At 51.4% G+C, this 13,002-nt stretch overlaps 1 protein-coding gene across 1 annotated transcript; it reads left to right on the top strand.

Moving 5' to 3' along the window:
* Positions 1 to 1,481: 1,481 nt before the first annotated feature.
* LOC101760323 (probable esterase PIR7A) lies at positions 1,482 to 2,853 on the top strand. The gene is made up of 3 exons (XM_004952236.2): positions 1,482 to 1,936; positions 2,031 to 2,168; positions 2,268 to 2,853. Exons 1-3 carry the CDS (start codon positions 1,559 to 1,561, stop codon positions 2,544 to 2,546), a joined length of 795 nt encoding a protein of 264 aa, XP_004952293.1. The 5' UTR covers positions 1,482 to 1,558; the 3' UTR covers positions 2,547 to 2,853.
* The last annotated feature ends 10,149 nt before the right edge of the window (positions 2,854 to 13,002 follow it).

Below are 13,002 nucleotides of genomic sequence, written 5' to 3'. Positions count from 1 at the left end.
GTCCTCCATGCCTTCCATATGTGTTTAACATTATTTTTTATCCACGTATGTATTTCTGAAAATGACAATGAACACACATCATGGTGCAGAATCAATTCATCAAATGTATCAAATACAATCATGATAATGAATTATTTCACCTTTGAGTCAAAAGTTGCCAATGTGGTTGTATCCGAGCAGGTGATGTCCGCATCACCTGAGGTAGTGTTTTGGTTAGTGGGGCTCGTCGAGATCAGGAACTCCAAGGTAAACACAGACACACGATTTAGACAGGTTTAGACCGCTAACTAGCATAATACCCTACGTCCTGTGTGTTGGTTGGATTGAATTGCTTTGGAGGGGGTCCCTACCTCACCTTATATTGCCGGGGGTAGGGTTACAGGTCGGTTGATTACAAGAATACTAGTCGGATTCGACTAGACGAGTTCTACTCTTATTGCTATGAGTACTTTTCCTAATCCTCGACTAGTTCACGTCTTTCCATGTAGACACTGCACCATCCTACACCATAGTCTTCATGTCAGATACGTCTCGATGTCCAGCCCTACTGTCCAAACCTTCTGGTGGGCCTATAGATGTATGTACGACACTCGGGTCCTCCTCCAACTTGCTGAGGACAACACATATCCAATGAGGTAGATGCCGCTTGTCGGAGCTCAAGGGAGCACCGTACTCGCTGGGTGTGATGCCCTGACCGGGGAAATCGACTCTGACCAGCCCGCACGTCGTCGGGGGCTCACCAGGACCACCGTCCTCACCGAACCGCTTGCCTGGGACACCAGCACCACCACCGGACCAGAGAGAGAGTGGGAGGAGAAAGAAGCTCGCTGGGTGCAGGTTCCACGACGCGCGCTGGCGCAGGCCCAAGCTGCCTCACGGTGGCAAAACCCTAGGTGATAGAGAGGCAGATGAGGGAGGGGATGAACAGAGACACTGCGCTGGATAGACGAGAGGTGACGGGAGAGGAAAATTTTCGCATGTTAATGCGTGGGCCCCACCAAAAGGGTCAGTGGGTGGGAGCCTGGGTGCGTAAACAGCAGCCGGTGGACGATGCCGTTTCAACGAACAAAAATACGGCCGGCCGCATTATAGGTATCATAATATTGGTACTTTTTATATAAATTTGATAAAATTTAAAATAGATTGACTTAGGTAAAACTAAAACTGCACTTATTTAGGAGTCAGGACGGATGGAGATTGTCAATACTGATTGATGACCTGTTACTATATAATTACTCTTGATAATTCGCCCATAAGCATCTTTAGCTCCTTTGTCAAGCCATCAACAATTTAAAAATAGAGATAGTGTAGGAGTACATTTTTAAGGGACCATCTAGCGGATTCTAGTGGAGGGCAGCAGGCGATCCATGATCAAAAGATAATGGTCATGGTGGGAACTGTGATTTATACTGACATGCCAAATTGCCAATTGCTGCGCCGCTTTTAAGCATTCTTAATTATCGGAACCTAAGGGCCTGATGTGACAGCCACATGGATTGTTAAGCGAAAATACTCGAAAGATCAAGGCCGCCGCTCCAAGTCACGAGCTGAGAGGGCGATGGAGGGCGGCGCCAAGACGACGCAGCACCACTTCGTGCTGATCCATGGCGTCTGTCACGGCGCGTGGTGCTGGTACAGGGTGGCCACCGCCCTGGAGGCTGTCGGCCACCGCGTGACGGCGCTAGACATGGCCGGGTGCGGCGCCAGCCCTGGCCGCGGCGAGGAGGTGGCGTCCTTCGAGGTGTACAGCCGGCCGCTACTGGAGGTGGTGGCCGTGCTACCGGAGGGCGAGAAGGCGGTTCTCGTCGCCCACAGCTTCGGCGGGCAGAGCCTCGCGCTGGCCATGGAGACGTACCCGGAGAAAGTCGCCGTGGCCGTGTTCGTCACGGCCACCATGCCCGCCGCCGGGAAGCCCATGACATACGCCTTCAAGCAGGTACCAACTGGTAGCTAGGAAATCAGTGTTCGCGTATGTAAACTAGATAGCTTCCATTTTCTTCCTGACTATGCATGATTGTACGAACTTGTAGCTGTCACAAGGGAAAGGGCCAGATTTCTTCATGGATTGCACACTTGGAACCACTGGTGATCCCCAGAATCCGGATAAGACATTTCTCTTCGGACCAAAGTACATGGCGAGAAGAGTGTATCAACTGAGCCCTCCAGAGGTATTGTTACATCAAATGGCTGAGATGGTTGACTGTAATTTGCTCATTTAATTTACAGTCCCTACTTCAATTCCTCTGATGGAATGCAATGCAATGCAGGATCTGACCCTGGCAATTGCCATGGTGAGGCCGTCACGACGGTTCCTTAATGACGAGACGATGACGGGGAACGTCCTGACTGCAGAGAGGTATGGCGCAGTGAGGCGTGTGTATGTCGTGGCTGAAGACGACGAGTGGAAACCGGCGGAGATGCAGCGGCTTATGGCCTCATGGAACCCCGGCACCGAAGTGATGGGGTTGCAGGGAGCTGATCATATGCCCATGTTCTCAAAGCCGAGGGAGCTCTCAGAATTACTCATGGAAATTGCCAACAAGTAGAGTTGATGATTTCAGAAACATCCTCCGCTTATAAAGCTGGTCATCATTGTTGCCTGTAATCCATAGCTGTCTCCGTTTTTTCCTTTTTACCGTTGCCTGTTGAATAAGCCCACCGGTGGTGGAGCGAGTCTGTAGGAGCTCAAGTGCATGGTTGCATGCAGAGCGCGTCTGTAGGAGAGTGTGCGCGGTGTATGGAGCTGAACATGGGATGGCATGTTCACGAAAGGCGGCATGCCGTGCGTATAGGAGTCGTTGGTTAGCTTCTATTTGTATTCAGCAATACAAGGGAAAAACGCTGCCTGTTCTTTTGCAGCACAAAACAGAGAGTTCGTGTGTGTTCCCGCGGCCCTCGACGGTGATCGTCGGAGTGCCGCTGACAATTGGCATCAGAGCTGCGTCGGAGGGGCCTGGACTCGATCGCGGCGCGGTATCGCCGCTGGAATTGAGACGCCGCTGTCCGTTTCATGCTCATGGCCGGTGACGACGACAAGAAGACGCCTCAGTCCCCTACCAGCAAGGATGCTCGCAGCAAGGGCACGGATGCTGGTGGCAGCGGAAGTGAGGAGGGCGTTCGAGTCGTCCAAGAGATCGGCGGGCCGGCCAACTGGCCGATGCTCACGAGGAGCAACTACACGCAGTGGTCACTACTGATGAAGTTGAAGATGCAGGCTAGGAACCTATGGGAGGCGATCGAGCCCGGCGGCGTCCCGTTGCAAGAAGATCGCATGGCGCTCGATGCTATTACGAGCGCTGTGCCGCAGGAGATGGTGTCTTCACTGGTGGCGAAGGAGGCGTGGCAGGTGATCAAGGATCGAAGAGTTGGCAGCAACGCGGTGTAGAAGACAAAGGCACAGCGCTTGTGCCGGGAATTCGAGACCATCCGCTTCAACGACGGTGAGGGCGTCGATGACTTCACGATGCGCCTCCAGGACCTAGTCGCCACCCTGGAGACCGTCGGGGAGGAGGTTGAGCCCCAGAGGGTGGTTGAGAAGCTCCTGCACGTCGTCCTCAAGCACTTGTCCCAGGTGGCCGTCGCCATTGAAGTGATGACGGACCTCGCCACGGTGACCCTGGAGGACGCGAGTAGGCGCCTGCGCGCCGTCGAGGATCGGGCGGCCAAGGACGACGCACCGCTGCCACCGCGTGCCGATGGGAAGCTGTACCTGACCCAGGAGCAGTGGATGGCGCGGATGCGGCAGATGGAGCAAGGCGAAGGTACCAGCAGTGGGAGCAGCAGCTACCAAAGCAAGCGCGGACGTGGGCGCGGGTGGGGATGGCGTGGAACAAGCGCCAGGAGGAAGGACAGTGGATCAAGGCCACCGTCAAATTCCGGAGGAGACGTTGGGCCGGACCAATGTCGCCGCTTCAAGAAGACAGGGCATTGGGCCCGTGAGTGCCCCATGAAGTAGAAGAAGGCTGAGGCCCATGTGGCCCAGGGTGAGGACGAGGATGGACCGGCCCTCTTCCTCACCACAGTGGCGGTCAACGTTGAGGCAGATACGCCGCCCGCCATTGTGCATCTGGTGGAAGAAAAGGTGTTGGCGCAACTCGACGGCGATGGAGCTCGAGACGGTGGGCTCTGGTATTTCAATATCGGGGCCACCAATCACATGATGGGCGCGCGCGAGGCCTTCACCGAGCTCAACACCAGGATTCAGGGGATGGTGCGTTTCGCGGATGGATCCGTGGTTGCCATTGAGGGCCGCAGGACCATTCTCTTCGAGGCGAAGACCGGTGAGCACCAACGCCTGATGAACGTCTACTACATTCCACGGCTCACGACGAACATCGTGAGCCTCGGGCAGCTAGACGAGGGAGGATGCCCTATCCACATCAACAATGGTGTCCTGTGGATTTGGGATCAAGGAAGGCGGCTGGTGGCAAAGGTGCAGCGCTCCGTGGCGAGGCTCTACCTGCTTCGACTGACGGCGGTGAAGTCGGTGTGTCTCGTGGCGCGGTGCGGTGAGGAGGCGTGGCGCTGGCACGAAAGGTACGGGCATCTCCACTTCGACGCGCTGCGGATGCTAGCGCACAAGGACATGGTGTGTGGGCTGCCCAGCATCGGGCACGTCGAGCAGCTGTGTGATTGCTGCGTGGCAACGAAGCAGAGGAGGACCTCGTTCCCGGCGGCGGTGAAGTACCGGGTGGAGGAGCGCTTGGATCTGGTCCATGGTGATTTGTGCGGACCAATCACGCCAGCAACACCAGGAGGGTGCCAACATTTCCTACTACTCATCAACGACTGCTCCAAGTACATGTGGGTGACTTTGCTCGACACCAAGGATGAAGCTCCGGCGGCCATCAAGCGCTGGAAGGCGTTGGTAGAAGCTGAGATGGGGAGGGTGCTCCAGGTCCTATGCACGGACAATGGGGGTGAGTTCACTTCTGTTGAATTCGGAGAGTGGTGTGCAGACCATGGAGTACGACGGCATCTCGCGGCGCTGTACTCTCCCTAACATAACGGTGTTGTCGAACGCCGAAATCAGACCGTGGTGGCGATGGCGCGAAGCTTGCTGAAAGGCAGGGGCGTTCCGGTGGAGTTCTGGGGAGAGGTTGTGGTCACAGCTGTCTACTTGCTGAACCGGGCACCGACGAAGAGCCTAGCTAGCCGCACACTGTATGAGGCCTGGCATGGAAAGAAGCCATCGGTGGAGCACCTACACACGTTTAGCTGCGTCGTGCACGTGAGAAATGTAAAGCCGCATCTGAAGAAGATGGAGGATAGGAGCTCGAAGATGGTGTTGTTCGGCTACGAGCTGGGCGCCAAGGCATACAGGGTACTGTTCGATCCAGTGGAGTGCATGTCTCGCGCGACGTCGTTTTCGACGAGGCGGCTCAGTGGGACTGGGGCGCATGGAACGTTGACGACGAGGTTGTCGGACACCACGACGTCTACACCGGCACGTTCACTGTGGAGGGTGAATACTTGGTGGATGGCGGTGAACTTGTGGGGGGAACCCTGAAATCATGATGCTGGGGCGCGACACCAGGGACACCTACCATGACAACGGGCGAGACAGCTGCGACACCGGGAGTGGCATTCACGATCGCGACGCCAGCAGCAGCTGCGACACCTGTGTCACCCGAACTGGTGGAGTACGCGACACTGCCGACCAACGCCCATGAGTTGGTGGACGTGGACCACGACAACAATGTGCCTGCTCGATTCCGTAGGCTTGACGACGTGCTGGGTCCAAGTATGCCTCCAGGGTTGGCTGCTCAGGACCTCAAAACTAGGGAGCTGCTGTACACCACTGCGGAGGAGCTAGCTTCGTTCAGGGAGGTAGAGCAGCACGCGTGCTGGCAACAGGCTATGAAGGAGGAGATGAAATCGATCGAGGAAAACAAGACATGGAGCCTCGTTGACCTTCCAGTGGGACACACACCGATCGGCTTGAAGTGGATCTTCAAGGTCAAGAGAGATGAGCACGACGCCATCGTGAAGCACAAGGTGCGGCTGGTGGCTAAAGGGTATGTACAATGTCCTGGCATTGATTTTGAAGAGGTTTTTGCTCCAGTTGCTAGGTTAGAATCTGTGAGATTGCTACTGGCTTTTGCTGCTCAAGAGGGGTGGGAGGTGCATCACATGGATGTGAAGAGCGCCTTCTTGAATGGAGAACTGAGTGAGGAGGTGTATGTTGCACAGCCACATGGATTCATTGTTGCAGGTACAGAACATAAGGTACTGAAGCTGAAGAAAGCTCACCTAGAGCCTGGAATACAAATCTTGACAGCAGCCTCCATTCACTTGGTTTCAAGAAAAGCAATGCAAAGCATGGTATGTACACTCGAGGAGCTAGTGGAGCACGCCTGATTGTAGGAGTGTATGTGGATGATCTAATCATCACAGGGAGCACAGGCATTGAGCAGTTCAAAGGTGAGATGAAGAAGCTGTTCAAGATGAGTGACTTAGGTCTGTTGTCTTACTATCTAGGGCTGGAAGTGCAGCAGAATCAGAAGGGTATCTCAATCGGGCAGGTTGCATATGCTGCGAAGCTTGTGGAGAGGACTGGGATGGCTAACTGCAACACATGTGCAGTGCCATTGGAGGACAGGATCAAGCTGAGCAAGAGGAGTAACACTCTCTTGGTTGATGCTACTGAATATCGAAGTATTGTTGGTGGGCTTCGTTATTTGGTGAACACATGACCTGACATTGCTTTCGCAGTTGGGTTTGTGGGCAGATTCTTGGAACAACCTCATGAGGATCATCGAGCTGTTGTAAAACACATAATCAGATATGTTGCAGGGACAGCAAATTATGGATTGTTCTATAGAAGGGGTCAGAAGGGTGAAGAGAAAGTTCAGCTGATTGGCTTCAGTGACAGTGACTATGCAGGCGATGTTGATGATCGAAGGAGCACAAGTTGGGTGCTGTTCTACCTACGACATAGTCCCATCACCTGGCAATCAAACAAGCAGAAGGTGGTGGCTCTCTCACCGTGTGAAGCGGAGTACATTGCAGTGGCGAGTGGAGCATGCAGGGAGTTTGGCTTGCTCGCCTACTGAAAGATATGGCTAGTTCAGAGGTTGGAGCGCCAGTGTTGAACATTGACAACAAATCTTCTATTGATCTTAGCAGGAATCCCGTTCATCATGATAGGAGCAAACACAAAGACACTAAATATCACTACATCAGAGAGTGTGTTGAGCACAGGAAGATTGAAGTTGAGCAGATTTCTACTAAGGATCAACTTGTGGATGTTTTGACGAAGTCACTTGGTCGTGATTTGTTTCAGGAGCAGCAAGATCGAATTGGCGTCATCAACATCAAGAGCCAGCAGCTGGATTAGGAGGAGAGTGTTGCCTGTAATCCATAGCTGTCTCCATTTTTTCTTTTTTACCGTTGCCTGTTGAATAAGCCCACCGGTGGTGGAGCGAGTCTATAGGAGCTCAAGTGCATGGTTGCATGCAGAGCACGTTTGTAGGAGAGTGTGCGTGGTGTGGAGCTAAACATGGGATGGCATGTTCACGAAACACTGGTAGAAAACTGAGCATTAGTCCCGGTTGGTAAGGGTCATATCTCTCGGATATCCATCCGGGATAAACCAACCGGGACAAAAGGGGGGGTCTTTAGTCCCGGGTATTTTAACCGGGAGTAAAGGACCCCCTTTAGTCCCGGTTGGTGTCACCAACCGGGACTAAAGGGCCTGCCACGCCCCCAACCGGGACTAAAGGGCTCCCCTTTAGTCCCGGCTCAATTCCAACCGGGACTAAATTGTGCTTGCATGGCACTGGTGACGCCTGAATTTTTCATGCATGCATTACGTATACGTATAGTAGTACCGCGGCCCTTTTAATTTGTTAACCTTGTAGTTGAGATTTTTTTAGAATGAATTAAATCAACTACTATTTAAACGAATGGGATTTGTAATTATACAACTACTATATATATACACAATCCTTATACACAATTCATATACACAATTCAACTAGCTTAATTAGTACAAATCGATCATATATACAAATAAATCAAAGTATCTTCCTACGATCTTCCCGTCGTGGTGTTGCTGAGAGGAGTGTCTAATTGTCGTCCATCGTAATAAAATTCTCCTCTTGGATTTACCACCTCGTCCATTATGAATCCAATGAGACCTTCACATATTGCCGCTACTCTTTCTTCCTTCAAGAGTCCTTGTTGAATATTTAACATCTATAATTTGGAAATTTGTCAATGTTACATGAACAAATACATATAAGGAGCTAGAAAATAATTAACTAGTAATATATTTATTTTACGTACTTTAAAGTTGTGCGGCGTCATCTTCGGTCCCTTGGGTCCCAAAAAACTGTGCATGTGCTCACAGATGTAGTAGCCACATAGGTTATTCCCGGGTTCCTGTCTTAAGCACTTCAGTGCGGAAAAAAATAAGTTATGAAATATTCGTGTTATACAATGTAATAAATGTGCAGACTTCATACGTACCGGGAAGTCTGTGTTCCATGTAAGATTTTCTTTGAATGGACCTTTGTGTGTCCTTATGAATTGTTTCCATACGCTGCGGATTAGAATAATGAATGACATAGTGTAACAGGGATAAAATTTAGGAAATAAATTTTTGCATAGAGATAAAGGTCCAGAATTATTACAAGCCTAGCATGTCTTGCAATTCTTGGTAGTCCACCGGATCTTTCCGTAACGAATCAAAGACAGTGACATGGCTTCTTTCAGGCTCAATTATAATAAGGATCCAGTGGAAGCTGCGTGCGTAAAATGTTCATGCATATTAGAGCTAACTAACATGTAGAGATAAGGAAAAAGACATCGAAAGTAGACGGTATACACACACTTACTTGAAGTTGTATGGAAGTAGTATGAAATCCTTGAATGTTTGTTTGTGTAGGAAATTGTATATTTCGGCAAAGGTTTTTTCCGGCGCTAATTGTATCTGTTGTTGGTTAACTACAGATGGATCCATGAAGCCTACATGTAGGTACGCCTCTCGGCGGCATGTCTGAATTAGCATCCTACATGAAATGGAAGATGAAGTTAGTACGGTGACGCACGCCAAAATTTACATGTAGAGATAATAAACGGACACTTACAGAATCCAAGCGCTGATCAGAGAGACGTCCAGGGCATCATGATGGTACACTTCGTATATATCCTTGAAGTCTAGCCACAGCACTTTCTCCCCTTCACCGTGAAAATCTATCGGTTTTACCTTCATGCCGATCATCTCCCTCGATTTGGCGGATGCCGTCATGTACCATTGATGGAATTCGTACATCTTTGTTGACAGCTTCCGTACCATTGCCGGCTTCACTAGAGGCTTGCCTAGCTCAGAAGGCCATCTCGGCTCAGGGGGCGGTGCAGTTGGCGTCTCGACTTGCCCTATGCATTCATCAAGTCCCAGACCTGTTTCTTCCATGAACTTCAATATATTTTCTTGTTGATCCAAGGGCATTGCTTTTACCCGTTGAGCATCTTTCTTTGATAAATGGCTGAGGTCGGGGACTGAACCTTTGGAGGATGATTTTCCTTTTCTTTTATCCTTTTCATCAGCCTTTACTAGAGCCCGTTCATAGTTTGACAAGAGTGGTATCCTTTTCTTGGCTCCTTCCTCCATCCTGATAAAAAAGTTTAAATCCCGCCGACTTACTGGCGGTGGCTCCATCTCCCTTGCCTTTTTTAATTCGGCTTGTTTCTTGAACCACTCACTGGCCTCTCGTTGGATTTCTGCCCACTGTTCCGCATGAGACATTGCCTCAAAGCGTTCCTTGCGAGCCACTTCAGGGTCGACCTTTGTTTTCTTCTTTCGAGGCTGTCTTTGCTTGGGAGGCGGTGCTCGTGACTTCTTGAGTGGTGCTGCAGGTTCCTTCGAGGGGGCCGCTCTTGGTGCCGGCGACGGTGATCGGGGAGGGGTGTTGTTATTGTCGTCGTCGCTCCCAGCACCAGGATGTGGTGGAGATGGAGACCTTGATATAGATGGAAGCGACGGTCCTGGAGCAGGAGATGCCGGTCTCGAGGTATGAGGAGAAGGTCGCTGCTCGGGATCTACGGGGAGCGGTCTTGAGGTCTGAGGAGATGGCTCCGTGCGGGAAATAATGATGTAGCGTTTCTTCCATAGAATGATCCCATGAAGCGCATCTGCCAATGTCTTTTCCCCGTCGCCTCCCGGGAAGTCGAGCTCTAGACCTTCATACTGGGCATCTACTATTTGCTCGACGCAGACGCTGGCGTAGCCTGTTGGAATATCCATGCCATGACTGCTCTGCCCTGCCAGCGTTGGTAACGCACTCCCGTACGCTACCTGTACATATAGCAGAAGTAAACAAGTTGAACTCCGATCTCGAGGCCTGGATCAATTGACAAGATTGCATAAATATTATGTATAAGTATACCTTAATAGTGAGGTTGCCGACCGGTGCATGCAGCTCACATGAGGTCCGTTGCGTGATGGCATCCACGGGGAACCGTTGCTCCTCCACGGGTAACCTGGGCGTCTGCGCATCGGGGACCCCTGTAGAAGCACAACTGCTCCCGAGGCGTTGAGAAGGGCTGGCGGTGTGAGGATTCGGCAGTGCTCCAGATTGCGCCAACTCCGCAACTGCGTCGGCCACCCGCCGATTGATTTCATCCATCATTCGTTGTTCTAGCATCTGCCGCCAGCTCTCCTCCATCTGTTCCTTTCTTCGCTTCCGGCTTCTGTAAGAGGCGCTGTCGCCTCGGAAAGCGAACTTCCACGGAACCACCCCGAACCCCCGGCAACGTCCTGGGTGCTCTGGATTACCGAGGGCCAATGTGAGCTCATCATTTTCTCGGTCCACCCTCAACCTCCCAGCCTTGGAATCTTCAATGTTCTTCATGAGATGTTCGGCCTTCTCACGTATTCTATCATTGAAAATCAGCGTCCCATCCTCTTGGCTTAGGGAGCCTCCATGAGCGTAGTACCAGTTCTTTGATCGTTCGGGCCATTCAATAGTTGCAGGTATGATTCCCCGTTCGATCAGATCTTGTTCCATCTTTCTCCAATTGGGAATTGCTGAGCCATACCCACCTCGCCCCAAATGATGGTGGTAGCACTTCTGACTAGCATTTGCAACGTTGGTCGTGATCTTTTTCACACCTTCTTCACTCCTCTTGTATTCAACAAATGCATCCCAGTGGTCCCTCAACTTGGGCCACGCGTTGAAGTCTGGAGTTTTGCCCTTCTTGATGTAGTGGGTGTCCAGCATCTTCTTGAATGTCTGGAATTGAGTAGCCATCTTCTTAAATGTCCACGCTTTGACATCCTTCTCGCTATAATCTTCGGGGAATGTGAAATGCCTCTTCACGTCTTCCCACAGCATATTCTTTTCTGTCTCTGGAAGGGTGTACGGATTATCGCTTCTGCCCTTCCATTCTCTGATGCTGATAGGCACGTTGTCCCGGACGATTGCCCCGATTTGACTAACGTACTTCTTTGCGACTTTCTCGGGAGCAACCGGCCTGCCCTCATCTGTAACTTCGGTGATGACAAGCCTCCCTTCCATCACCTTTGTACGACCTCGGGTCTTCTGCCCTTGTGTCGATCCGGAGGGCTAACAGTTTAAGATTCGTTAATTAGTACGTACTAGTAGCGGTGGCGTGAAACAATACAAGAATGGTTGTATATACCTCGCCGGAACCTTCCGCCACGGCAAGTTGTTGCTGCGGCTGTTGCTCTTCATTCACATCGGCAGACATGTTGAGGAACATGTCCGCCTGGGTGCCCTCTTCATCCGTGTATGATAGTGGAACGTTGTCGCCACTACCATCACCAGCGATTATCTGCTCCATGATATACCTTGCGGTCTCATCGTCTGCCATTTCAACTATTGCTGCAAACATACATGGAATCATACATGACAGTCATAGAAATCGTCTTAATACAAATTTGTATATAATCACAGTTCGGAATCATACATGTATATAATGAAATCATAAAATAACATGAATCGTACAAAGTCCGGAATCTTTATACAAATTTCTATGAATTTATACAAATTTCTATGAATTTCTATGAATTTCTATGAATTTCTATGAATTTCTATGAATTTATATAAATTTCTACGAATTTCTATGAATTTCTACGAATTTCTATGAATTTCTATGAATTTCTATGAATTTCTATGAATTTATACAAATTTCTACGAATTTCTATGAATTTCTACAAATTTCTACGAATTTCTACGAATTTTGACGAATTTCTACGAATTTTGACGAATTTCTACGAATTTCTACGAATTTCTACGGCGGCGATAAGGGCGGCGGAGGCGGGACGGCGGCGGTCAGGGCGGCGGAGGCGGGACGGCGGCGGTCAGGGCGGCGGAGGCGGGACGGCGGCGGTCAGGGCGGTGGAGGCGGTTCACCGGAACCACGGGCGGTGCCTAAGCTACTACGTTGTGATGGGCGGCAGGACGGCGGCGATCACGGCGGCTACTCGGCGGCGATCACGACGGCTACAAGGCGACTCTCACGGTAGCTACTCGGCGGGACGGCGGCGATCACGACGGCGGGACGGTAGTTAACAACCTAACTACAAATCTAACTTAACAAACTAACTAGAAATCTAAAAATCTAACTTAACAAAATTAGAAATCTAAAAATCTAACTTAACAAAATTACAATTCCATCTAAAAAAACAAAATTAAAAATTAAAAGAAAACCCAGCTCTCCCGGCGCACCGGCCGGCGCGGCAGACCTCTCGCGCGCGGGGCGGCGGCCGGGGCGGCGGGACGGCGGCGGCCGGGGCGGCCTGACGGCGGCGGCCGGGGCGGCGTGACGGCGGGACGGCGGCGGCCGGGCGGCGTGCGGGACAGCGGCGGCCGGGGCGGCGACGAGGACGAAGACGACGACGGCGGGACGACGGCGGCCGAGGCGAAGATGACGACGGCGGCCGACGAGGGGCGACGAGGGGCGACGAGGGGCGACGAGGGGCGACGAGGATGGAGCCGGCGACGAGGGGCGATGCAGCCTCAAAACAGCCGGGCT

Source organism: Setaria italica, chromosome I (genome assembly GCF_000263155.2).
Source record: "Setaria italica strain Yugu1 chromosome I, Setaria_italica_v2.0, whole genome shotgun sequence".
NCBI lineage: Eukaryota > Viridiplantae > Streptophyta > Magnoliopsida > Poales > Poaceae > Setaria > Setaria italica.
Note: the sequence above shows the minus strand (reverse complement) of the source record. Positions and strands in the feature narration are given on the sequence as shown.